The 27,885-nt window shown below is 37.0% G+C and overlaps 1 protein-coding gene across 1 annotated transcript in view; it reads left to right on the top strand.

Moving 5' to 3' along the window:
- Positions 1 to 27,885, top strand: part of ADAMTS19 (ADAM metallopeptidase with thrombospondin type 1 motif, 19) — a 154,341-nt gene that overhangs the window by 108,707 nt on the left and 17,749 nt on the right. Inside the window, exons 16-23 of the mRNA XM_009889716.1 lie at positions 1,317 to 1,444; positions 3,489 to 3,609; positions 5,591 to 5,671; positions 13,732 to 13,889; positions 14,745 to 14,898; positions 17,783 to 17,918; positions 20,195 to 20,399; positions 22,289 to 22,441. Coding sequence (XP_009888018.1) covers positions 1,317 to 1,444; positions 3,489 to 3,609; positions 5,591 to 5,671; positions 13,732 to 13,889; positions 14,745 to 14,898; positions 17,783 to 17,918; positions 20,195 to 20,399; positions 22,289 to 22,441 — 1,136 coding nt within the window. The remainder of the gene's footprint in view (positions 1 to 1,316; positions 1,445 to 3,488; positions 3,610 to 5,590; positions 5,672 to 13,731; positions 13,890 to 14,744; positions 14,899 to 17,782; positions 17,919 to 20,194; positions 20,400 to 22,288; positions 22,442 to 27,885) is intronic.

Raw genomic sequence — 27,885 nt, 5'->3', positions numbered from 1 at the left:
AGCATGGAATGACTATTAAGTAGTTCATTATTGCCATTTATATTTAAATCTTGAAACAAATTATCAGAAACCATTTTACAGCATAGATTTTAAGGGAACTATTTTGCTGAATCCAGAAAAATGTGGATTTATTGTCAAGAACTTATTTTAATATATGTCTAGGTAAACAAGGGTGTTTTTTTTCTTTTAAGCCTTTTCTCAAGGTGCCAAAGTGTAAACTTGTGAGACTATTTTCATTAAGCTCGTATGTTAGCTCAATTCATAGTAAGAACTCTCTCCAGCTATTTTATAGGTGCTTATCTAGTGAACTAGTTTTGGTTTGTTTTACTAAATTTCATTTTAGCACAGGAACACATGATATATATTCCAGTGCCCATGAATGTTTCCTGGAACTGTTTAATTTACTAATAAAAATGCACTCCAGGAATCTAGAAGTCAGTATGAAGTCAGAGTGGTGTAGATTGTGTCCAAGTGAAATCTGTTTCAAGTTCTGGATTGACTTTATGCTTTCAAAAATCTGCAACAGATTTAGGAAGAAGTTCTGAGTCAGTACACTTGTGAATAAAGATATGAAAAAATCATGTAATTTTGTACTCAGTTGACCACTGAGAGAAGACTTATTTTATTTTATTTGGTATTACTTTGGCATAGGTGAAGCAAACTTCATTATTTATAAATGATGACCATTAGGAATACATGGATACATAGGATATTATTACTTTTTTATTCTCGTTCAAAATTAGAAATGATATGTAGAATGTTTTAGAAATGTAGTAGAAATTTGCCTGACCTTTGTAAAGATGTTAGAAAGAATGCGTTCCGTTATTTGTCTTTTTTTTTTTTTTTAACTTGGACTTTGTAAATCCATCCCAGGGTGTTTTAGTTACTTAGTTTTTTTCTCTTTGACCTGCATAGTTAGAAAATCTGGAAAGTGTTAAGTTTCTTTTTTGACCAATATTTATGATCTGCCAGAAGTATAGCAGAATGAAAGTATAGATTACAACCAAAATATTCCAACACTTATAATGTGCATATTCTTAATTGCAACAATGAACATGACATGAGTACTATGTAGGCCAAGTTTATAGCACCAGTATGCTCTAGCAGGAAAAAGAACTTGAGTTTTTCAAACAGATGAGAAAAGGATCAAAATATTTTTATTTTCACTTTATCTAAGCTAACTTGTTATGCTAACATAGATTCATGCCACACAGATAAACAAATAGCAGTTTTAAAAATAATGTTTATAATAATTCTGTATTTATTAAGTGACATTTCATCAATTTAGTATTCTTTTCCATCAATTGCTACTACAGAAAAGCCATGTGCCTTATTCTGTTCACCGGCTGGAAAGGATCAACCTGTTCTTCTAACAGAAAAGGTGATGGATGGGACTTCATGTGGCCAGCATGGGTTAGATGTCTGTGCAGATGGTAGATGCCAGGTATGATTTACTTGTTTCGAACCTGGGTACACAGGCACACGTATGGAAGCGCGTACATCAACAACGTGTGTTATTTCTCTGATAGCATGTTGCAGTATGCATGACCAAGAATGAATGTCTCTTTTTGTATCATATTAAAATATTTTAAATGAATTTCACTCAGTGCAACACAGTATGTGAGGCAGCTAAAGGGTTAGCTCAGGGAGTATGTATCTGTGATGATAAGGATGCTTATAACAAACTGCTGCAGAGTGGAAAATGAGTACAACTGATTTAATCTTCTAAGGGAAGCCTCAGCTTTCAACAGGTTGGGGAATTTTGCCATGGGCTAAATGTCTAATTCTGCCTTTTTCAACGTTACAAAAGTTTACATCTAAATAAATGAAGAACAAGGGAGCAGAATAACAGACAATTAAAGCTGAGTGCTTATGCTATTCATGATCCTCAGAATTCATTTGGTTCGTAGAAGTTCTTTTCTTGCTTTATAGTGCCTTGTATGGAAACTCTTCTATATAAAAGTCCCACAGGGCTGTTTTTCTCCTTGATCCACTTCTTATTGCACACAGTGAATTCAGTACAAAACCCAACCTTTAACATAGAAACATCATTGCTAGATACTGTAAGAACTTAAAAAAATTAACATATAGATGCATGCATGCATGTGTACATGCATACAAATGCATATACGTATGTATAGTTATCCTTTTCTGAGTGACTGAGTGCATGCAACAATACTCTTAAGTACTTTGCTGAACTGTGGCTTTTGTTCACCATGTAACAATTACAGGTTTGATCACAAAGATGATATATAGCCCACTTTTCCTGAAAAAAAGTAATTTGTTTTATCATTCACTTTTCACAACAGCCTAATAAAGACTAAAAAAAACCAACCTTAAAACAAAGCCGCCTCACTAAGACTGAGTTGCCCTCTTGGCATATCAAGGGTCAGAGAGATAGATGCTAATCAGATTTGAAAGTCTGATTTGTAAGGTCTTCCACATTTTACCCTCTTTTCTTAGATAATCCACTAGGAAGAACGTTGGGAACTACAGCAATAGTGTTAGGTATTTATAACTTGTAGATAAGCCATTTTGGATATACAGCTCTTTGAATGCTTATGCTGTAGTCAATATTTTGAAATCTGTATTTCTATTTTAGGTAGAAGAACTCTAATAAAAATTCTGTACATAAAGTGAAGTAACAATCTTAATGTGCTGGGAAATGAGTGGCTCCTTGATAGACTGTGGTTTCTGTTCTTAAAAGAGTCCTTTATTTTCTCTTTAACCTAGCTTTTGTCTTCATTTTTTATCAAACAGTCTTGAAGTTTAATTGGTTTTACTAGATGCATTTATACAGTGCCCAAGATTACACTGGATTGACTTGTCTAGACTTTAAAAGGCTTTTATTTCATATCAGGCCAGCATATGATATTAACTGTATTCCTATTGTCAAGCTACCACTGATATTCATGGATAGAAATGCGTCTAACATAGTAATGTGGTCAGCTTGAGTAAATTGAATTTGTTTTAAACTGAATGCTTTTTAGCAAGACACAAATACACTTTATACTTGCATATTCCAGATGTCTTCATGCCCTATTCAGAATAAGACATTAGGTTGACATTAGACAGCACTTTACCATTGTGGTAGTGGCAAAGAACCCCCCATATTTGAAGCAGAAAGGAGTTGAGTTGCACATGTGTCAATCACTGGGCAGGAGGACCTGTGGCTCAGAACTGCCAGAGGTCCCACAGAGGGGAGGGCCTGGGGCGGGGACGGGGAAAGCAGTTGTGTCCCTCTTGGAGAGCAGCTGCTAGAGTTAGCCAACCATATAGGAAGAGTGAATGCAACAATCTACATAAAATCATGGGAAACAATAGCACGGAAGGGTTCTCTGCACATGAATTAGTGCAACCCTCATTCTGAGCAGGGTTAGATTATGTTGGTTAGGGCACCTTGAAAAAGGCTGAGATGCCCACTACTAAAGGCAGCTTTAAGGAAAACATGGCCTGTGTCTCACCAGCTTTATTTTCTTCTCCCACAGAAATTTGGCTGTGATGGCATATTAGGGTCTCTGGCTCGTGAAGATCATTGCGGTGTATGCAATGGTAATGGAAAGTCGTGCAAAGTTATTAAAGGTGATTTTAACCATACTAGAGGAGCGGGTAAGTCTGTTTATTTCAAACACTCACTCAACCACTAGCTGTTTGATTACTTTGAGCATTGGGAACTTTGAAAAGCTATACTTCTTAAACTTCAGATCTCCTTTTTTTAAGATAATAAGACATATAAGGTAAGAATGCATGAGTATTTTTAAATGTTATTGTTGCAAAATTATTTCAAATTGTTTCAATTACAAAATTAAGGAATTATTTTGTCTTCCATTGAGACACACATTATTTCACAGAAGAGCCTGATTTTTAAAAAATCTGTGAAATAAAATGTATATAAATAAATGAACTGAAAATTCTTATAAAGTTTAGATTCATTTAGTGTTTTTCATAATAAGTATCCAAATTATGATGTGTTACCTAAAGCAACATCATTAAACCAAGCCAGGCAATGGGAGAACATAAAGCTGAACATGTGAAGTCATCTTATATTTTTTCATTATTCATTGTTATGTACTAATAATAACATATCATAAAAAGCAAATAGATTTTCTGAGGCAGAATGAACATGAGATTTTCAAACACTGCTGTGATCTGTTCTTTGAATGAGAATAATTGACTGCCTCCAGTACAATAGTGTTGACAGAGTAGAGGCTTGAAATCCTAATAATGTGTGCTATGCACCATGTACACCTTCTCTCCAAGAGAATTCTTTTCTTTGAAACAGCATTTGGCCATTTGTTTGCCATTACACTTTCAGTTTCTTGAGTAGAAAATGTGCAGAATTTCAAGACAGTAAGTAAATCACATCAAAAAATACTGTAATTAGAAGCAGACGGTATATCTTTGACAAATCAAGGACTTCAATCCATTAAAGACTAAAGCATAGTACTTTAAAAAAAAAGTTAGGCGTAGTCTTTAGACGTTTATGTCTGGCCCTCTCTTAAGCTGAAGGTAATGCAGAGCAGGGATCCCAAACCACGGATGAGTTCTGGAGGACTACAAGATCAAAAACTACAAAGAAGATGGCTGCTAATAGAAATTACAGTGTGTCAGCTCTCTTTTATAGATGATGTGAATATCCACACACTTTCAAGTTTAGTCAAGGTTGTATCACTCCACAATATAGTGGTATAGCCCTCGAAACAACTGTGTAAGTTATTCTCATTCTCAAAAAACTGGACTGTCAGCAATACTTACAAAGTGTTGTTAGTGCTTAAGGAATATAAAGATAAATAATGCTGCTTTGCAGCAATTTAATTTTCATGTTTCAAGATTATTGAAAAGGTTTGTAAATAGCATTTTGTTATAGAACATTACATACAGAAACACAGCTACAGCTACACAGAAAAAAACTGGGTTTGTTGTCTGCTTTTTGAAGTTCACCCAGGTAATCTAAAATATGTTTTTATTTATTTATAACATTTGCACTTGCACAGTGTTTTTCACCTGCATTGCCTTTTCATCCCTTTTTACTTAAAGCAAATTGCTCAACAGCATGTCTTAGTCCCACACTCTAAGGAACCAATTCTAATGTAAAGCAAATAACTAATAAGTCGACTTCAAAACTAAAGCCATTCATAACAGGTTTTGAGTATGTTAAAGCATGAAGAGGGAGATGGAGCACAAAATATTAAAAAGCAAAACCAAAACCCAAACAGTGGGAGGATATTTGGGTTTTGGTGCCATATCATTTGGCACCAGCGAAGTTGGATTTCTTTTGTGGTCATCTGGTGGTGATGATGACATTAAACTAATTGGCCAGAGACAACTCCAGCCCCAACCTGCCAAGCCTTACAAGTTCTTGTTAGGTTTTACTTTGCTATACTCTTTTAATTGTATATCATGGTATGTATAGTATAGTGTACAGTTTCATAGCTTGTTTCAATGTTTTGCAACAACGCTTAAACCATTGCTGTATAAATTATAACTTGTTACATTTAAAAAGTGAAATAGGGCAGAAGAAATGAAAAAACATATGAGATTTAGTTTTCTGCTTTTCTATTCAACTCGGGACATCTGTTCTCATGTCTAGGTTATGTGGAAGCTTTGGTGATACCTGCAGGAGCAAGGAGAATCAAAGTTGTGGAAGAAAAACCAGCTCACAGTTATTTAGGTAAATGTCATGTGTTTTAGTGTCCATGTCCGGTTTTGATCAGCTTCAGCAAGCACTAGCTAAATGTGGTCCTGTGATTAATCAAAACTCTGAATTGAAAAAAAAATCTGTGAAAAATACTTCTAAAGAAATTTTGTAGAAATAAAAAAAAATAATGGTTATAGCACCATTCTTCATATGGGTTTTATTTTGAACTTTTGTCGCATCTCATTTTGTTTAGAGAATATTTCAAATAATATATTTAGATGATGTGAGAAAAATTTTGCATACTTTATCTTCAACATTTTCAATTTTTCATATGGAGAGCACTAAAGAAAATACTTCACATTAAAACTAGTGAAAAGGATTTTATGCTGAAACATGCAATAATTTGTGCCTAGACAACAAAAAGCCCACACTGACCAATGTATAGCGAATCACCAACAAAGTCAAACAAAAGTTCTAAAATTAGACTAAGAAAGCAGAAAAGTATTTCTTTGAATTATTTTGAATTGTCTGAAAGTTTTACTGAACAAATTTAATCACAAAGATTATTTTTTTTTTAGTTTTTTCATTTATGTGAAATGTCTTTCCTCAAAAAAAGATTCTCTCTTAATGAGTTCTAAAGCTGTTGTGTAGGGGAGCGTAATTTGTTACTATTATTGTTACAGGGTGTAAGTGAATATATGAAATATCATAATTGGTGCTGCTTAAGCTTAAATTGAGAGAGATTTAGTATCAGATGTAGGACAATGAAATGAAAAATCCCCTGGTTTGATCACTGCTCTTACTTCTGCTCATAAGTAATATCTACATTTTAAGAAAGTTTTTACTTGAGCGTTCTCAGTACTTCAGTGGAGAGAAAGTTGAAGATGGTGAATCTTAATTATGACAGCTTAAGCTATCAATGGGTTACTCTTGGTTCATCATGGGGTCTGCACCTGCCCTGTTAAGATATCACAGGAGATGTAGATATCTGAATTATTTCATTTTTCCCCAAAGGACCATAGAGATGGGTATGTAAGAGTGTCAAATCAATAACTGAAGTGTCATTGACGTATTTTCTAAATTTTCCAAGGTGTTTTTTTTTTCCTTCTGTGTCTACTGTGTTAACATATGTGGACAAGAAAAGTGCTCTGAGTTTTTATTTTTAATGCAAAAATAAATAAATGCTGAATTGTATTTAGGGAAATTAATTCCTTTTTCATGAGTAGCGTACTGATTCATCTCTTACTTTACAAAAGGCAAAAAGAATGTAATGCTTTTTATGCCCATGAAATAATGTCAGTCATACTGTTTATTTTTAAAAGGTGCTAATTGGCACATTATCAGCTCTTAACTGCTTGTCACTTTAATTTTTCTTTTCTTAATTTCACTAATGTCAGCCTGAATGCAGATCAGCCAGTATTTCAATTCTATATTTTTTGTTAAGCCTTTATGGGGAAGCAGGAACAGGTCTGCTACAGTATTTTGAATTAAAACCTGGGTTGTGGCACCTTTTTTTTCTTTTTTTACTTGCAGAAGTAAGTATTCTTCACTTATAGGAAATTTATTCTGAAAGCATAAAAATCTGAATTGAAAAGGAGTAACATTTTGAATAGGAACGTTTCAAATAGGATTAACATAATGGAAGTTTTGGGGAGAAGGCATGTATCTTTCACCTTAGAAACTATATTCTTCAAAATACTGTGATTAAAAATGTGAAATGTAACACATTAAATTCTCTTGTGTTTCTGATTTGTTTTCTATCTTTACAGTTCTGTATGCTAATTTTATGTTGCGTACTACTTTGCACTCTGTATTTCTGTACTTGAAATGAGTCAATACAGGCCACACTATTTCTGTTTTCCTAATTGCCATATACACATTTTAGGATTAAGTTTTTTTAAATAAAAATATACAATTAATAAATGTATAATTAGAGATATAGCTATAAACACAGTTTAATCCAGTGTACACCAAGAGCTGTGGCTTGTAAAGTAGAAGCTAATTTCTATTAAGGGAAGATTTGATTCCTGTTGTACATCACAGGTGAGATACAGAGGGAGTCAAAGTGAAACACCCTTATCTGGATTTACTTGGTGGTCAGAAAGCAGAGTCACGATGATCTGGAAACTGCAATGATGTTGCTGAAGTGATCGGTAAAACTATGTCCCACATCAGTAGCATCATTGGGTATTGTTGCTGTTGAAGCAAATCCTGAACACCTCAGATATCCCCTTTATCTGAGGTATATCAACATACACCACAGTAACAGGAGCTCTGGCATCCTAGGAGAAAAGACAAGGTATAAATTTCAACTGCATTCACTGTATCGATCCATCTGTTGAGGTCTGCCATGTGTCTTCTGTCCTGTGGGAAGGTCGGAGCAGTGATATAGCAAACATTAGGTATTCCTTCTTATTGAGGTTATATGAGAAAATACATAAGAGATTGTGATTCTTTCATCAGCAGAGTATTCAGGAATACGAATTATTTGTAGCAGTATAGATGGGGTGGGGGGAAGTGTTTATTTAATTTGAGAATATTTCCTAAATCATATATTTATTAATTTTGTAATTAGAATTCATTACTTTAAGAAAGGATTTTTATATTTATTTTTAAAGAATAAGCTAGCAGTGGTAACCCTGTCTGCTTGTAACTGTGTTGACAAGAGACTTGTTTCATTTTCAGTTACTTTAAAAAAATTATTGTAAAAACAGCTCTAAAAAACTTGTTTCAAGAATTATCTAGATTCCTGTGGTCTTAGATAATGCCTTTTCTGTTGTTAAATTTTCATTTATACTTGGCAGATGTTGAAAGTTTTTTGTTAAAAAAAAAAATCTTAATGTAGGATACAAAAAGGAAGATTATGGGATTTCTGTATAAGAGATACACTAGGCTTTGAGATTAGAGAGTTTGTTCATGTGACACTTGTGTAATGGCATGACAGGTAGGCCCCATAATGAATTAATAAGATTGGTTAATGGTATATAACTACCCAAATGGCGTATAATCTAAAACCTGAAAAATGTCTGTGCTAATTGGAAATGAGAGAAATTATCTGTTTTTAGCAGAACCAAAGAAGCAGATTATCTGTATTGTTATTATCAAATATGTGATCAAGCTGCTTGAGGGATATAGACCCTTTGAACACTGCATGACATTGTAATTGCTGATTCTCTTATTGGTATCGAGTCCATAGGTGTGCTGTGTTCTTGTCTGATTTCCTTTATGAAGTATGTTTCCTAGTAAAAAAAAAAAAAACACGTTGGACCACATTTTGGGGGAGGAGGGGTTGAGAAAGCAGATGGCATCTGACAAGTAATACAGACGTTTGAATTCCTCATTTCTGACAATGCTAATAGTTTTAAAATACCTTGGACCAAATCCTTAGACTGTGTAAATTCTAATTTCAAGGAAGTCAATTAATGACCTGGCCCCATAGCAGAGACCAGAGTCCACTGAAATTAAATGTTTTTCTTCCATACATAGAGGGCCATAGAAGATGGTTAATAAGTAACACCTTTTGAAATTATTTAGAATCAAGATGAAACAAATGCCCTCTGTATTAAAAAATGGATTGACCTCACAGAGCAGTCTTTGAAAAACAGTGGTGAACAGGTTAATATCTTATGGGTAAAAATTAGTGGCCAACCCAACAGAGGAAACTTCATGATTGGTGTTTACTACAGACTGCCCAACCAAGGGAGCACATTGACAAAGCATTTTTACTTCAACTACAGGAAGCATCATGCTTGCAGGCTCTGACCCTGCCTGGGGACTTCGATAACACAACATCTCCTGGAAAAAAGAGCACAGCAAGCTTTAAACAGTTCAGGAGACCCTTGGAGTGTATGGAGGATATTTTCTTAATCCTGGTGGTAGACAGCCCAAGAAGAGAAATGGTGTTACTGGACCTTGTTGGTTGCTTACCGACACAGATAAAATGTTTAGAGAGGTCAAGATTGGTGGCAGCCTGGGTTGCAGTGATCATGCCCTGGTGGAACTCATGATCTTGAGGGGTATGGGCCAGGTGAAGAGTAAAGCCAGGATTCTGAATGTTAGGAGAGTAAACTTTCAGTTGTTTAAGGAATTAGTGGATGGGACCCCCTGGGAAACAGGTGTCACGGGTAAAGGAGCAGAACAGAGTTGGCAGCTCTTTAAGGACATGCACAAATACAGGCTGGGTGGAGAATGGATTAAAAGCAGCCCTGGGGAGAAAGACTTGGCGGTGTTCGTGGATGAGAAACTCAACATGAGCCAGCAATGTGCGCTCACAGCCCAGAAGGCCAGCCAGATCCTGGGCTACATCAAAAGGAGCGTGGCCAGCAGGTTGAGGGAGGTGATTATGCCCCTCTACTCTGCTCTGGTGAGACCCCACTTGGAATATTGTGTCCAGCTGTGGGGCCCCCAACATAAGAGGGACATGGACCTGTTGGAGCGCGTCCAGAGGAGAGCCACAAAGATGATCAGAGGGCTGGAGCACCTCTCCTACGAGGACAGGCTGAGAGAGTTGGGGTTGTTCAGCCTGGAGGAGAGAAGGCTCTGGGGAGACATTATAGTGGACTTCCAGTATCTGAAGGGGCCTACAAGGAGGCTGGAGAGGGACTTTTTACAAGACCAATTAGTGATGGGACGAGGGGTAGTGGCTTCAAACTGGAAGACGGTAGATTTAGAATAAATATTAGGAAAAAAATTTCACTCTGAGGGTGGTGAGGCACTGGAGCAGGTTGCCCAGAGAAATTGTGGCGGCCCCATCCCAGGGAGCGTTCAAGGCCAGGCTGGATGGGGCTTTGAGCAACTTCGTCTAGTGGAAGGTGTCCCTGCCCATGGCAGGGGGCTTGGAACTAGATTATCTTTAAGGTCCCTTCCAGTCTGGACCATTCTGTGATTCTGTGCCATTTTTTCCTGGATCTCACAAGCTCTCAATTCCCACACATAAGAAATCAGGCAAGGAAGGCAGAAGACCAGCAAGGCTGAGTAAGGACCTCCTGGTCAAACTAAAGTATAAGAAAGAAATGCATAGGCAGTGGAACCAGGGATATGTATCCTAAGAAGAATATAGGGATGCAGTCCAGATGTGTAGAGATGGAATCCAGAAAGCTACGGCACAGTTGGACCTGAGTTTGGCGATGAATTAGTCAGAAAAGGAGGATTAAGGAAAATGTACACACACATGCACACCCCTTATATATAAGACAGGAGAACTAATGACAACAAACATGGAGAAGCCTGAGGCACTGAACAGGTTTTTTGCCTGTTTCAATGGTAATCACCCTTCCCACATTTCTCAAGTCCTTGAATGTCAAGGCAGGGACTGGTGGAAAGAAGTCCCTCCCATCGTAGGTAAGGTTTGAGACCACCTGAGTAACCTGATTGTAGACAAATCCATGGAACCCAATATGATGCATCCCAGGGGCCTGAGGGAAACGGCTGATGTAGTTGTCAAGCCACTCTCAAGCATATTTGAAAAGTCCAGGCAGTCACCTGAAGTCCCCAGTGACTGGAGAAATGGGAATATTGCACCATTTTTAGAAAGGAAAATAAGGAGGACCCTGGGACCTACTGGCCAGTCAGCCTTACCTCAGTGGAAATTCTCTAAAATTTACTCAAATCTCAAGTCTTAATGTTATTAAAAGGCCTTGAAGGGAGCACATGATAATCTGAATAGAAGAGAAACAATGACTTCCTTGACAAAAGAATTTTGAATTTCAAATTTACCTTTTTAATTTGTCTATTTTTTTGAGAAAAATAAGGGTCAGTCAAAATGACATTGTTTTGGTACTGTTCTGGACAGTATGACTAAATTTTGCTCAAAACAAAAGGCAAAATTCACAATTCACAAAGATGTCAACTTTCCTCTTATTTTGGGACAAATGCCTTTTTCTTAACTTCTCAATAAAGTGTGGCAATTTCAATTTAAGCAAAAATTTAAAAGGTAATACAGTGGTGTAGTATTTTACAGTTTTCCATAGAAAACAATAAAAGGATTAATAGACACAGATTTACCAAGTGGAGGACCAGGACCTTGGCACTATGGCTCCCCACTAAATGCTGGGAGATGCAATAGCTGAACTGTGAAATGTAACGTCTCTATGGTTGTGTAGCCTCTTGCACCTCGTTAAATTTGGAAGAGTGTATATATATGGTGCAGTAATTAAAAAATACATTGCACTTACCACCATTACTTAATCGTCATTGTGATTATGACTATTTCATGCTCTGCAGAAAGATACTTGTAATTAGCTCCCTTGTTTTAACACTGAAATTTTGGTCTTCGTTGCAGTTGGAGTAGGTTTTCCCAGTCCGAGTTTTCTTTGTTTGTCTTTTTAGTTATAGATGTATTGAGCAATACATTTGTATTGCCTGAGAGAGGATACACTTGTGTGCTGAACTTTCTTCCTGTATTGTGTTACTTCGTACAGGAAATCCTCCTTTATTGAAAGCTAAGCAGAGTGGGAATATGTGTGTGGTGTGGAATAAAACTCAGTGAACTTGCTTACAATATGGGGTGTGACAGAGTCAAGAACAGAAGCTGGACTGCCTGAATCCAAGCCTAAGTTTTCGGCTTGAGGATGCCCGTTCTTACTTTGTCTAACCCTGGTGGCTCAAGTGAGGAATCTGAAAGCAGAAAATGCAAGATCTGTCGTATTTCTCCATCCTGAGGCTAGATTTCTAGTTCCCTGCACATGTCTGTGTGCGGTGGCACATACATTCATTTTGAACACAAGACAAAATGATGCAAGGTCTGCTACTCTCCCGGGAGAGGATGCTGCTCCATCTGAGCAGCATGACCCAACTGGACCTTGGCGCTTTCGAGTACATTTGTTTTGTTTCTCCACTGGGAAAAGGATCAGCCCCTACAGTTTAAACACTAAATAGAACTTAATTACCATTAATAATAGAAAGTTTAAACCTAAAATACCCATTTTTAAATGTTGCGAAATCACTGGCTATTTTTAGTATAGGGCTGTTCTACAGTGTTAATGGATTTTATAGTCTTAACATTTATTACACAGTGCTGCAGTGGTACACATCAGTGCTGTCTTACGCAATTGTACTTCTGCCAGTCCATAGACCTGTTGCCATTGTTTCCCATAGAAACAAAACATAACAGTATAAATATGAATAGGAGAGAAGATGATTACAGGAGTGACTCACATTAACTTATGACTTTAAAAAAATTTTGGACAAGGCTTAAACTGTTGAGGTTCTCTTACAACAGTCTGATGCCAAGCGTGCAATTTCAATGAAGAGGAATGTGTAAAACTTCTTGTTCTGAAGGTGACTTCAAGTATATTCTACTTCACAGACCTCATCTGAACAAAATAAAATAAAATAAAGTAAGATAAAATAAAATTACAAATCCTTCACAGAAGAATCTATTCAGTTCACTATAGAAAACTAATGTAAAATCATGTGTTCTCAATGTATGAAATATATGTTACCTGACTTGATGATGCTTTTGAATATAAACCAGGCCAACAAGGGGAATGATTCAGCCATAAAGAACAAGCTTTTCCTATTTGTTAGAAGCATCAAATTATGTGGTGAAAGTGTGTGAAATAAGTGTTTAGGTAGCATGACAATAGTATTGTCGCATTCTGAGGTGGAGAAAAAGGCAAATGTAGTTATTAGAGGAGGAAAGAATAATGAACTAGATTTTTTTTTTTAAGTTCTAGCCTAATTCCACAAATCTTGAAAAGTGTCTTGTGAAAATTTTGTTTCCCATGCCTTTATGGATTATAGAAATGACTACCCTGGGAATACAGAATGGTTGTCTTTGCCTTAAATTAATTCAGTGATCAAATTATGAATTATGCTGGTGGAGACTGTCAGTCTCTTCAGGCATTAAAATACTGATGTTAACTTAAGGTAATGTTAAACACACATGGTTTTGCCAAGCATTCCTTCCAGAAAGTGTTTCTGAAGCATGTTCCAATTTAAGTTCATGTATAGTAGGATCCATAAATATCTTTGCAAACAGAGTTAGGTGATTTCACCTACTTGTTAAATTATCCAAACAGGAAGTGAAAGGAGGCTCAAATCACTACTGAACAGACACCTTTTATATTGGTCTTTTTTCATGTATTTTGCAGCTCTTCGAGATGCTGGAAAACAGTCAATCAATAGTGACTGGAAGATAGAGCATTCAGGAACATTCAATATTGCTGGGACCACTGTCCATTATGTTCGGAGAGGTCTCTGGGAAAAAATATCAGCCAAAGGTCCCACAACATCACCTTTACATTTACTGGTATGAAAATATGGATTATTTTTTTTTACCTGATTCCTGTCATGTAGCATTGTAACTAATGTTTTTTTTTCCAGGCTCCTGAAGATAAGGAGATCTATGTATGATATACCTGCTTTTATATATATATATATATATATATACACACACACACCTGCTTATATAGAGAGCTCTGTCAGGCCCCTTCTAAAAAAATGCATTTAAATCCAAAAATAATCTTTGTGTTGTTGAGGCAAGCTGGAAGGTCTCAGCATTCCTACAAATGTCATAAAAAGCTGATGTGCCGCTTAAGGAGAGAGATTCAAATTAATATCAGATGTTTTTTATCCTGGCTGACTGTAGCACAGCATCGCTACTTGAGGATTGCAATCACCACGTTCTCCATGAAGAAGTACAGGTTTGATGCATTTCAGTGTAGGGGAGGAAAAGTTGATAGCCACCAGAAAGAAAGAGGGAGAGGTGATGAAGAGGTACTTCACCATTCAAAACACTTCAAATACAAAAGATTGTCTGGTGTATCTAAAATAGTTTTAAATCTGATGCATCTAGGAAAGACTTCCTGTATTTAAGAGCACTGAAATCACAGGATATAATCATCCTCCAGATTTCTGGTGAATTTTGTTCGCTTATTTCACATGGAGAGCTTTTTTGAACTTTGTGTTAAGTAAAATAACTTTTCCCATTGTCTTGATTTGCGTAGTCTCGTTAATTTCTTCTAAAAAATCCATCAAGAGGGTTGAATGGCTGCGACATTAAGTCATTCTGTTGTCCTTTTTAAGGTTATCTCCTCACAGTTTGGAGTTTGTCTTACACAGTGTCTGTGTACATAGGAAGGTTTTCCTTCTCTCTGTCTTGCAGGTGCTGCTCTTCCATGACCAGAGCTATGGTCTACACTATGAGTACACAATCCCACTGGATCCTCTTCCTGAGAATCAGAGCTCTAAAGTACCAGAGCCTCTTTTCATGTGGACTCATTCTGGATGGGAGGACTGTGATGCTGTATGTGGAGGAGGTAAAATAAAAGAAAAATGTACAAACGCACATGCACACGTTAAAAATATATATGTATATACAATGTGTATGCACATACAATATTCATATAGTTGGGTGTACACAGTATGTATATATATGTGAATACACTGTGTGTGTGTATATATATATATGCCCATGGTGTATTAGTATTTAAGACTGATGGTCTGTATTGTATATTTAGTAGTAATATCCTCATTGCAGTTTGTATGATTCCATACAATGATGGACACTTCAGTCTCATGCTTCCTGATTATATTAAAAGAATAGTCATAACTCTAGGAAAAGATTAAAACTAAATAAAGTAAGTAGAAAAAGATGGTAGTGTGAAGGAACAAAATCTAGATTAACAAAGCAAGTTCAGGACACAGTTTCCAAGAAGAAATACAAGTGCAAGAGCTAGAACAAGAATAGAAAGTTCATATGCATTCCAGTCTGTACTTGGAACTATTGAAGATAAATGATCTGTAAAAGACATTTCAAACTACAGAAAAGCTGAACCCCAGTCTCAGATCAAATATGTACAGTTAGTAACATGAGTTGAGGATGATCCAGAAACATATGGAACAGATATTACAACAGCAGATATTAGTATGCTGACGTGATATTTTCCCTATGTTTATGTTTATAAACCATAAAAAATGTGAATTTGGAAGAACAAAATTCAGATATGAAAACAAATATTGGAACATGAACAGTATTGCTGTAACAATATCCTTTAAAACTGCTGTTTAGAAGATGGTTATTCCAGTAGATAATTACACTAAAAAAACACTTTAGAGAGTTTTTTTAGTGAATGCAACCTATAGTGATATGCTCATACCTAGTGCAATTAGTCAGGCTTACACTGTGAATTTGAAATACTGATTTTTGAAACCTCTCTTTCCTGCCTGCAACTTCGACAGTCACGATTGCTCTGACCAGCAGTTCTGAAAACTGCTGTGCACCTTCTGATTGAATAAGAAGGCCTGGAAATGCTTTACTTTCTCATAACAGCAGCATAAGGAACACAGTGTTCTAGCTCCTTTAACTCTGTGAACAATCCTGGTGTCATGACAGATTACTGTAGTTTCCATAAACATGCTTTTTGTGGTTTGGTAAGAAAGCTTCTTCCCTGAAGGTATTTTGTACGTGGTGCTAGTAGCATCCTCTGTTTCTTGGTAGTGCATTCCTGTTCAGTTGGAGTATTCATGCTTTTTACAGTTTCCTGAAGTATTTTTAGAATAATTTTAATGCTACCACAATCTCTCATTATTGCCCCAAGTATTTTTAAAGTTACCTATCATCTGGAGAAGTCTCAAAATGCAGTATGTCAGTAATTTATTCTACATTAATGCTTAAATAAATATTTAAGTGTTTTACTGTAATGTTTATTTATCATATTTTTCTGTTGTAGCTCCCCTTCATTTTTTGTTATTGTCTAAAATAGCTGAGTTAATACAAAGTTCCATAAAAGTTATTTTTACTGCAAATATTCTGAAATACTAGTGAAAGATTTTTCTTACTTTATACAAAACCATTTTAACTGTTCTTTTAGTTCTTGGCTCAAATATGAAGCAATAATGAAATTAAAATGCTGCAGCTTGTACCCTGTGTAAATATTTGTGTTTCAATTTTTAACATCAATATTTTGATGAATCTGATTAAAGAATATAACAATTATCGGTAGTTTTGCTTAAATGTTTAAAGTGTATGTCAGGATGAAACTATTGATGAAACCATGTGGTTTCATGTATGTTTATATATGTAACTGGTCTGCGACCTCCTGTGTGGCAGAAAGCTTTCTTTGTGTGGGAGAGAATATGAATACACAGATGTATATGTAAATGCAGAAAGAATTGTCAAACATTTCAAATGCTGTATATGATAGATTAGTTGCATGTGCTCTCGTATACACAAGCGCTGTGTAAAATGTCATCTGTGGTCACACACGTAATGCGCATTTATAACTTAACTGCTCCATCCGCAGGCAAATTTCTGACCGCTGGGGAACATTGCATGCTTAAGTCTGCCCTGCTCCTGCATGTACCCTCTTTGTTGGTAAACTTCCAGGTAGAAACAGAGTGTGAGAATGTAAGCATAGGAACAAATGGTTATGAAGCTATTTTCTAGTAACTGAAGTCTTTAATTCAAGGAGTGCTAGTTTTCTCAAAATAGGCTCCCATCTAATTACAAGTTACCACTTGTGGTGGGTACTACGTTAAATTCTGATTTCTAGTGCTTCTAGCTTCAGGAGACACCAGGCTCCAACCCACCCATCAGGGCAAGGTTTCTGTACAGAACATGCACTAGGTCTCTGCAGGCAGTACCCACCTTCCTAAATGATGACCCTACAGACCAGGTCATGGGAATAGTGCATGCTCTTTACTGAAGGTTACATATCCTGATTCCCTTTAGCTGAGTGCCGGCCATGCCTGCCAGTATATGGCTGTACTAGGCAGAACTACTACACTTGAGCAAGATGGAGAAGCAGGACTTGCCATTCCTTTCCTTGTTGTGTATGTTAATGAGCAACCATAGTTCTCTGTGTAATTTTTCTGCAAGCTTTTCTCCGTGCTGGGATCTCAGTGATTGAGAAAGAAACAATTATTCCAATAAGTTTGGCCTATGACTAGTTACAGGAATAAAGCAACAAAACTCTGTTGACAGGGGCGTGAAAAGATTGGATTAGAAAATCACATTATTCCATACAAACTTTAATATCTCTCTTAGGCTCCCTGCTAGCTTTGATTTTCTTTTACAGGTTTTAAACCCAAACTGTACATGAAATTGCTGTATCTGATAAAGATAACTTTGTCCTTCATCTTTTAACAAAGTTGCATATTCCTGGTTTCCCCACGCACCTACTTTTTTTTTTTTTTTACTAGGTGAAAGAAAAACAACAGTGTCTTGCACAAAGATTATGAACAAGAATATCAGTCTTGTGGACAACAAGAAGTGCAAATATTTAACAAAACCTGAACCACAGATCCGCAAGTGCAATGAGCGGCCGTGCCAGACCAGGTAATAGTGATATGGTTAAATTAAACTGTAATATCAGATGTTAAAATCTTAGGAGCTAAGAGAGATGACTGCCTCTGGCAATGAATGTGTAGTAAATAGATACATCCAAAAGGTTATAATGCAAAACGTAGGGAAAACAGAAACACTGGCTGCTGTTTCTCCTGAGTTTTAATGAAAGAGAGCCCTTAAGCACCATGCCTAAATCAATTCTTTTTCAATAAAGCAGCTTATTACTTTCCTCAGGAAGAGTTCTCACAGACTGATGTGTACTATGAAATTGAAATTTAAATTCTGTTTATATAAAGATGGATTCAATCCCATGCTTTAATTAATTATACATTTTAGTATTTTGTTCAATCAGGGCTTCGCTCATTTAGAAGCTGTCGGTAAGCTCTGGACGCACTAAGTAGTAAATAAATAAATAAAAACCCATTAATTGGCTCTTTGATGCAACTTGAAGTATAAAGAGCCTTTCCCTCATTCCACTCCTCCCTCTCCCCCCATCCCTTTGTATGTGGATCAATAGGCAGCACTAGACTCTGATGGTGGAATGGTGGAAGAAGCAGGAGGAGCCTTTTTTCTCTGAATTTCACCCCAGGAGGAGGCTGCAGCGTGCAGCCTGTGCCCTGCAAAGCCCACCCCATTTGGTGTCCCTGCAGCTGAGCTGGCAGCCTGCTCCTTGCACTGGCTGTCCAGGCTGGTGCAGTGACCCATTTCGGAGTTTGTCATCCTGCTTCCAAAGGGCAGCTAAGAATTATGACTGTCCCCAAGTATCGTCTGGGCTTGGGTAAGGTATCTGCCACCTTTCAAGGGAGAGGAGTGCAGCTAGCCATAGTCGGCTAGCATCCCCAGGAGTAAGCACTGGGATAGATAGGAGAGGTAGATGGTATTTTTAAAGAAAAAAAATGCAATGTAAATAAAATGCAAATATTGTTGAAGAAAGTATGTAAAAGGAACTAGAAAACATAGCGTTCTTGGAAAGGATGAAATACTGAAATTGATAAAACGCAAGTCATGATACATTTTAAGTAAGACCAAACCAGTGAGGTTTGGACTTCCGCAAGTAAGGCATTACACTTTAGGGGGATTATTTGTATTTCATTATATACATACTTGAGCAGATCTTTATTTTATTTTATTAACATCACTGTGCACTTAATGGATAGAAATGGAGTAGTTTGATCTTTTTCTGAGGCCTTGTCAGCTATAAATCGTCAATGTTCTGTAGTTTTTTCAGCTTATTAAATTAAACATTTTAAGTGTTGCTAATTGCTACTGAAGAGATGCTGTGCTGAGAAATGTAGAAGGATATCATGATCCTTAACTTATTTATCAAGTTTTTAATTCTTACAAAACAAATATTGTTAGCTTTCAACAGGAATGTAACTAGAGCATACACTTGCATAACTAGTTGTTTGTTATTGGCACTTGAAGAAGTATCTTAAACTCTATTGTATTATCTTGACAGGCTGTGATTTGTAAACTGAGTCTCTGGACTGATAATAAAAAAAAACCGTAGATAATTTTTGTTATTTTGTTACAACAAATGTGTGACAGAAGGTTGGAACAGATTTTTTAAATCTCAGTTTCCTAAAAACTCTCCCTTGCAATCTTAAGTCTCCTGGGACACACTTGTGTACTGCAGAGCTGTTTGATTTTTAAGGACACATGTCCACAGTCTGGAGCTACAGAACAGTTGGGAAAATTATGTTCTAGAACGATTGCTCTCCAGATATGTGGGCTTTGCCAAGCTGTATCAGCCTTCCTTGCTGGTAGGATTTAAACCACACAACCTGATTTAGGCCTGACCCTGAAAAACATGAAGTCTGAGCTTTTGTATTTCCTCCTTTCACACAGGAGTGATTCTGTCTTGTAACTCAGTATTTTCAAAGAATGCTGGACTTTACACTCATGCACTTGACATATAGATAGCCATATAGATAGAGAATAACAGACAGGCTGATAAGTGATCTGTCATCTTTAAAATGTATGTGTATTTTGGAGCTTTTCTAATTAGGATTAAAATGAGAGGAGAGTACTCTGAAAACATAGGGACAGTGGGCTGGGGAATAAAGTTATGTGAACATTAACACCTTGTTTAATATAAAATATGTTAGATTAATAAGTGGTCCATTAACAAGTTAAAGTTAAGAGGAGGCAGAAAATACGCCAGTATGTCTTGGGGGTGTGTACTGGTAAGCAAGAGAGTAAGATGATGTGATGGTACTTTTCCCTTCCTGATTTCTTGTAACTGCATTGCCTGTATTTCTTTGTAGATGGATGATGACAGAATGGACTCCGTGTTCAAGGACATGTGGAAAAGGGACTCAGAACAGACAAGTAGCCTGCACACAGCAGCTCAGAAATGGAACCCTGATCAGAGCTAGGGAGAGGGATTGCCTTGGGCCAAAGCCCGCTTCTGCACAGCGCTGTGAAGGCCAGGACTGCATGACTGTGTGGGAGGCGGGAGTCTGGTCTGAGGTGCTGCATTTGTTTATACAAATAGTCCTTAGTGATTATTTATGCCGTACTGTTTTCTGGGAATATGATTTTTTCAGCGGCAAGTGGCACAGCTCAGCCTAATGATTTTCACGGTCCTCATGCAATGATTTGGCAAAGGGATCAGGGACTAAGAAAACCAGCCATGTAGAACTACTACATTTTACCTAGTTAATGTCCTGGAACAGTTTCTTTTGGCCAGTTTTCAAGCACGTACAATCAAGTATGTCCTCACTATAGTAGTGGGTAACTAGGGGTAAATGGAATGAAGACCATCGCTTATCAGCTACCAAACCTCGGGTTCAGACTGGGAACATCTCTGGCATACTTTTGTACCTAGGGATGTTGATCAGCAGCCATTCAGCTTCAGAGAGGCTATGAGGGGAGCTTCTTGCAAAGAAGGACATTTCCTTCCCTTCCTCTGTCTTCTCACCTCTTTTTACAAGAACAGCACAAGCCGTGGGCAAAGGGGCTTATAAGTAACACAAGTTCGTATATGTTGCATCCTGAAGGATTGCTGTAGAATGTAATTATTATTCAAAAGCTTTTTTAATTTCAGATCTTTTAATGTGCATTTCCATTTGACTTTCTTCTTCCTCTAAAAAGCTATACTACTCTGCAAGTAATTGACTGTGGTAGAAGAAGGGTGGTGTTATCACTGCCATCTGGACAAGCTGAAGGGGTTATTTGGAGCGTCTCTCTCCATTGGAAGAGAAAGGCAATTCTGATGGCCTCTCATACCAGAAACTGTGCTATGGGTCCCTCTGGGTTCAAAATACAAATAGCAGATTCTGAACGCGGGTACAGTTCCTTCTTCAGGCTCCTCTGCTCAGCAGCACCCCTTGGTCCCTGAGGAAGAAAGAGCTAAGACATAGAGAATGTTTTCAAAGAGATAAGAGAAGTAAATAGTAGCAGTTCTTGGTTCAGTACACAGAGGTTTATAATGCATGGGCTGGCTGTGAGAAGAATGGTATTCACTTACAGAGGTGCAAGAAAGAAACACAGATTGTTTAGTTGGTTTGTTTTACTTGAGAGATGAGAAATAAGTAAGCATGTTTTTGTTGGAAGCAAACACTATATTTTGAAGAGTGAGGTGTTTCCCATGGCCATTCCTACTATCACCATTATATTGGAAGTTAGCCATTACTGCTTCCTGCAGTTATAATCAGCTTGGCAAAGGAGAGTTTTGATCTGCAAGCAGTGGGATGATCAAAAGCAGTGATAATGTTTTGAGAAGGAAATGGCATAATTTTTGGCAGTGTAAGTGGAAATGGTGGAAAAAAGCATAGATCAAGACCTGTGCAACTCAAAGAGAGTTTTCATATGCTGTATATGCAGTGACTTTGAATTTTCAAATTCAGTCTGGATTCTTGCATAGTTTTAGAATATTTACTTTTCCATTTTAGCTCTTTTCCCTCCCCAAAAATGTCTATTAGACAGTAGTAGAGTTTTTTTTCTGAAGTTGCTTCATAACTTATTTCTATGAACATTATTTAGTTTTTCTTTCATTATATTTCCTTTCATTCACAGATAAAAGATTGCCTAATGTTTTCAGTATAACATTTTGCATCCACTTCATCATAACTTTTCAGATGTTTCCTTATTGCCTAGTTTTTCCTTGAGCAAATATTTTTTTATCTAATTGTATATTTTTAGCTGAAAATGCAACAATTATTATTCTGTCCCATAAGCAATTTTTGTTCATTTGTTAGTTCTTAACAAATATGGTGTCTATGCAATTGATGATTGGAAGTCAGGAAAACACTGAAGTCTTGAAATATTTATGTTAGCCTGGCAGAGGTCATTAGAAGGGGATAAAATGGGGTAACTATGACTTTTGTAGAAACCTGAAAAACATCTTTTTCCAACAGTGCTCTGTAAAGTGTGGTAAGGGAGTACGGCATCGAACTGTGAGGTGCACCAATCCCCGCAAGAAATGTGTTTTGTCCACAAGACCTAAAGAAGCAGAGGACTGTGAGGACTATTCCAAATGCTACGTCTGGAGAATGGGAGACTGGTCTAAGGTGAGGCATCCTTGGTACTAGTGCCCCACAGCATAATATGTTTTGGACTTGGGGGTACTCGTGGATGAAACGCTATACATGAGCTAGCAATGCACACTCACAGCCCAGAAGGCCAACCATATACCAGGCTGCATCAAAAGAAGAGTGAGCAGCAGGTCAAGGGAGGTCATTCTGCCCCTCTACTCCACACTCCTGTGACCCCACCTGGAGTACTGCATCCAGCTCTGGAGTCCTCAGCATGGGAAAGACATAGATCTCTTGGAGCGGGTCCAGAGGAGGGCCACTAAAATGATGAGAGGGCTGGAGCACCTCTCCTGTGAAGACAGGCTGAGAGAGTTGGGGTTGCTCAGCCTGGAGAAGAGAAGGCTCTGTGGAGACCTTATTGTGGCCTCTCAGTACTTAAAGGGAGCCTACAGGAAAGACGAGGATAAACTTTTTAGCAGGCCCTGTTGCGATACACAAGGGGTTATGGTTTTAAACTAAAAAAGGGAAGATTCGGACTAGGTATAAGGAAGAAATTTTTTACAATGAGGGTGGTGAAACACTGGAACAGGTTTCCTAGAGAGGTGGTATAGGTGCTCCGTCCCTGGTAACCTAGTTGAAGATGTCTCTGCTCATTGCAGGGGGATTGGACTAGTTGACTTTTCAAGGTCCCTTCCAACCCAAACTATACTATGATCCGATGATTTTGCAAGCTGAGTGTTTCGTAAGAATTACTTTTATCAGAAGTTTAGGAGTTTACCAGTTGAGAGAATAAAGAGAAAAAAAAAGCTAAAAAAAAAAAAAAAAAAAAAAAAAAAAAAAAAGAAAGCAAAACGTGGTCACATTGAGACCATGGTATAAATAAAAATCAGAAATATGAAAAAAGTGTGAGATGAACCTTTAATATTATGCAAATTGGTATAAATTTAATGTTGTCAGTAGGCAGGCAAACAACTCCAGAAACTGCCATTCACTCGAACCTCACAGTTTGCACATTTCATTAATTTGTGTTTGCATATTTTATGTGTGTTTCCAGTAAGTTACACTCTCCAGCCTTAAAAGGAAGCACGTTCGGCCTATTAAATTTCTACATAGACCATTTAATATCTAGGAAGCATCTATTACTGTCTATTCTGAACACTTGACGTAGCTGTCAGTACATTATTTCCTTGGCATATGGGTTTTGATTTCAGTGAGGTACATAAGCATAGGCCAAACCGTAACAGAAAATATTGGTTAGATCTGTGATTGAGTGTGTTATTGGACTGGGACCTTGAACATCTGATACAGTTTTGAATATCCAAAACATGTTGAAATAATGAAATTGAACTTTAAGAGTCAAGGTTTTTTCTTGCCATATCACAGACCACACTTCAGCAGAGAGATTGTAGTCTTTTTTTTTTACTTTCCTTACTTCACTTCATAACTACACACACAACGCTTCTACTGTCACTGCCTAACGTTATTGCAGCAGTTTTTAACTTGCTGGTATGGAGAAGTATTTAATGTATTTTTAGTTGCCTTTCGTGTGATGTAACAGCTGGAAACAAGGACTAAAGCCAGTAGTGTATGACTAGCCAGTCTTCCAAGAATTAGCTGCAAGTACTCTGTGGGCAACTAGTGTTTCATAGAATTCTGCTTTGGAGCTCCCATTTTATGATGAAGGGGTACAAACTGTCACTCTCACATTACTATTTATTCCATTTTCTTTACTTTTTCCACATTTAAAGGATAAAGGATAGTGTCAGATGATTTTTTTTTTCTAGTGGTGATCATTTGAAATATTTGGACATACATTAGAACAGTCTTACTAAAACTAGAAGATAACCCCCTTATATTAGCTACTTCAAAAGCACAAAGCAGCAACTACAGTAGCAGGGTTACTTTTACAAGATGTGTTTGGCAGTAAAGTTTAGTATTTGCATTTCCATACCACAGAACAGCAGTAAAAAGCTGTATCATTTAGTGCTAGCACCAGCAGGGAGTAGACTATGGATAAATGACCATCTGCTTTGCTAGTTGAAGCAGTCATTCAAATCAGGTTGCTGAGGCTATATGGGGATGCTCAGACAGTTACACTGTGTTCCCAGTGCCCTCTGGAGAAAAGAAGAGCTTTATTCTCTAATTCAGTACTTTTCAGAAACATCCATGTCATAGACATATGTACTTCTTCCTGTTTAAAATTTACTGACGTCTTTTATGCTCTGCTTTCCTCCTACAGTCAAAGCTGTAACACTGTCTCCTAAATTGTACTTCAAACTTCAAAATCAGAAGATGAGGACATATTTCATATGGAATTGACAAAACCTTTTGAACAGTTAACATATAGCCTGACTGTGCAACTGAGATTTTCCAAGATTTATACCAAAAAATAGGTACTTCAATTTCTCTGCAGAGACATGAGTTCAATTAAAAGTATACTTGGATTTTCTTTTCTTTTTTCCCTGTTACTGTTCTGTTCCATTGCTAGAGTACATAGCAACGTGAAGTCATGGCATACATGTTAATATGTCTGCAATGGGGGAAACAAATGGAAAGCTCAGATAAATGTTAATCTTTGCTCACTGTTTGTTTCTAACTCAGAGGTTCAGTGCAGCCTTCTGTGTTCACTGTTTTTACTCTTTAGGATTGTTCTTGACATTGACAGAAGGCTGTTCCTTTGAGCAGAGCCAAGTTCCCCCAAGCTAGTGCCAAGACTTGGCTTGAAAAATTTAAATGACGCTTCTCACACATTGAAACAAGAGGCTTAATGGGATCCTTATTGGCTTTGCTGCTCCCCTTGAACTCCTAAGGCATAATTTTAAATGAAGCTTGAATTGCACTATTACTGAAAAGATAACATTATTAATAATCATAGTAGTGCTGTAATAGAGTTAATTTGTTTTAGAGGTACAGTCACAGAGACCAAATAATTCTTCTCCTCAATGTTTCAACAATAATACCAAGATCAAAGAAAATTTGACCAAAATTGCAAGCTCCAATAGGTCAATAAACACATCAATCCTTCTAAAACTCTGAATTAATTTAAAAGCATGCTGTATAACCTGGACTGTATGCAGCATTAAACTCCGTAATAGCTCTTAAGTCAGCAAGGTGGCTCAATACGCTAAACATTGCTGTTCTTAACATCAGTTGGGCTCTGTGCCTCCCCTTGTGAGGAAAATGAGTATGATGAGAAAGTAAAGAATAAAAGCTCAAACTGAGTTTCTGGATCCAGCACCTAACACCACCACCAATTACATTGTCTTTTCCCAGTGAATGCCATCCTTGGAACACCATATTTAACAATGTAAAAGTTACCTTTGGATGAGAAAAGCTCATAGCTACTGTGGTGCCAGTTAGGGCAAGGCATAGCTCAGTCTTATGAGCAGCAGTGTCCTTTACTAAACTGCCCATTGCCACCCATTTCAAGGCTGTGCGAGTACAGGTTCATGCTCAGAGGAATTCGTCATCTAAGCATAAGCAAGTAGGCAAGAGGAGAGGTGAAATGAAATAATATGTATGAACTGTGTGTTTACACATCTACCTGGCTTACTAGAGAAGTTTACATCATTGTAGAAGTCATTCTCCAAAAATGTACTAGGGTACTTTACTTCATGTAGGAAGTTGTGTCTTTTTTTTTTTGGCTATTATCTAGAATCTTCAGCACAGTGGTAGAATAAATGAAGCATGAGAAGCGGGATAAATTTTGGAAGGGACGATAATTTGTAGAGTGGGTTTTGAAAATAATAATTAAAAGCTTAAGATATGGTATGATATGATATGCTATGATATGATATGATGATATGATATGATATTAGACCAGAAACCGTTGGAGAGATTCAGCAGGGCATAATAAGATCAAACTAGTGGGCAGCAGAGTAGAACTTAGGAGCAGCCATTTGTAAGATGTGAAGGAATATAAAGTATGTGTGTATAGGAGACCAGAGAAGATTATATGTTATAAGTTCTAAAAAGACATTTGGCTATGGAAGCTGGAAAGAGGATGCATTCAGTAGAAACTAAGGAAGCAGCAGCAGCATAATTTCTAACTGGTATCTGTGTGTTAGACCAGAGATGCAGAGGAGTCAAATACAACATCTGGGATAATGGTCACAATGGTTGGGATAGAGTTTGATTTGTTTGCCTGAAGAAGCAAAAATGGAGAACAAAGGTTAATCTGCTAATTTTTTTCCAGTGAGTCTGAAAGAACATCTGAAGCAACTGCTTTTTTTTTTAACACCAGTAAGTCCCAGAATTCATGGTCTATTCCAAATTATTTATTTAAGACAGTACATGCAGTGCTTTCTAGAAAGTGTGTTTGTGTGTGTGTGTATCGGGGGGTAAGTCAAGTTTCCAGCCCTTGGGTGGAGACACAGTGAACCCAACATGTCACAGAGAGGTCTCCCAACTTAGTGGTATAAAAAGCAGCTGTTGGTGATGAGGTTTACTTCTTTTCTGTCCCAGTCAAACAACACATGAAAATGGAGAAGTGGAAAAGAAATGGAGAAACGGAAAAAACCAAACTCTTCTTTTGCGCCTGTTCAACAGTATGAGGCATTCAACCTTTAAACTCTGTGCTTAAACATTTAAACAACCCCTAAATTTCCATAGCAAATAGACTCAACTGATTTTGTCTCCTTCAATTAAAAAAAGTGGAATTTGGATAATATTAATGTTACAGTTTTACTGACAAGGTAATTAGCCTTGGTTTTATTCTTTGGATCCTCATCCAAAATTGTTAGCTATTTTAGATTCCAGGAATGAAACAGTGCTGGCCCTGAGTCAAAATATGACACTATTAATAGATTTATGGACAAAGAAATTATGTGACTTTTGTGAAATAATAGAAGTCAAAATACTACTGGCATCATGTTAATAACTTTTATATTGATTTAATTATACAGTTAGTTTCCAGCAAATTAGGTATGTCTTTGTTTCAGAAATGAAGTCTAAACAAATCATATGGAAGATGTCAATATACTGAAATGAGAGTGGGGAGTTTTTTGTACATTTCTAACCAATCCTGTAATATTAACATCATTTGTTTCAGCTGAAGTTATTTGTGGGATTTTTTAGTAGATCTACTGTATTACTTTGCCTGGAATAAATGTATGTCATGGTAGTTTCTAGAAAAACAGAACAAGTCCACCCTTAATAATAGGCAAAAGCACTGATAAGACTGGAAAGGATTTTAAAATTAAACATTACCCATTTTGCACACACACACAATCACACACAAATGGGAAATTCTGGTATCTGTAACTCACTTAGATCTACTGGCATATCTTTGCTGGTTTTCTGCTACAAGCCTCTTTAGGGTAAGTAAATTTTTTGGGAATGCCAAACTGGAATCAAAAGCTAATTATGGGTGGATGTTCTATTGTCTTTTGAGTTGCATTATCTGTAAGTGGAGTTACATTAGAAAAATACTAAGTTGTGGTACATCAGTAGCTCACATCAGGATTGGGCCCCATAGAAAA

The sequence above is a fragment of the Charadrius vociferus genome, unplaced genomic scaffold (genome assembly GCF_000708025.1).
Source record: "Charadrius vociferus isolate BGI_N301 unplaced genomic scaffold, ASM70802v2 scaffold377, whole genome shotgun sequence".
Taxonomy (NCBI): Eukaryota; Metazoa; Chordata; class Aves; order Charadriiformes; family Charadriidae; genus Charadrius; species Charadrius vociferus.
The sequence above is the reverse complement of the archived record's forward strand: the minus strand, read 5'-3'. Positions and strand labels throughout refer to the sequence as shown.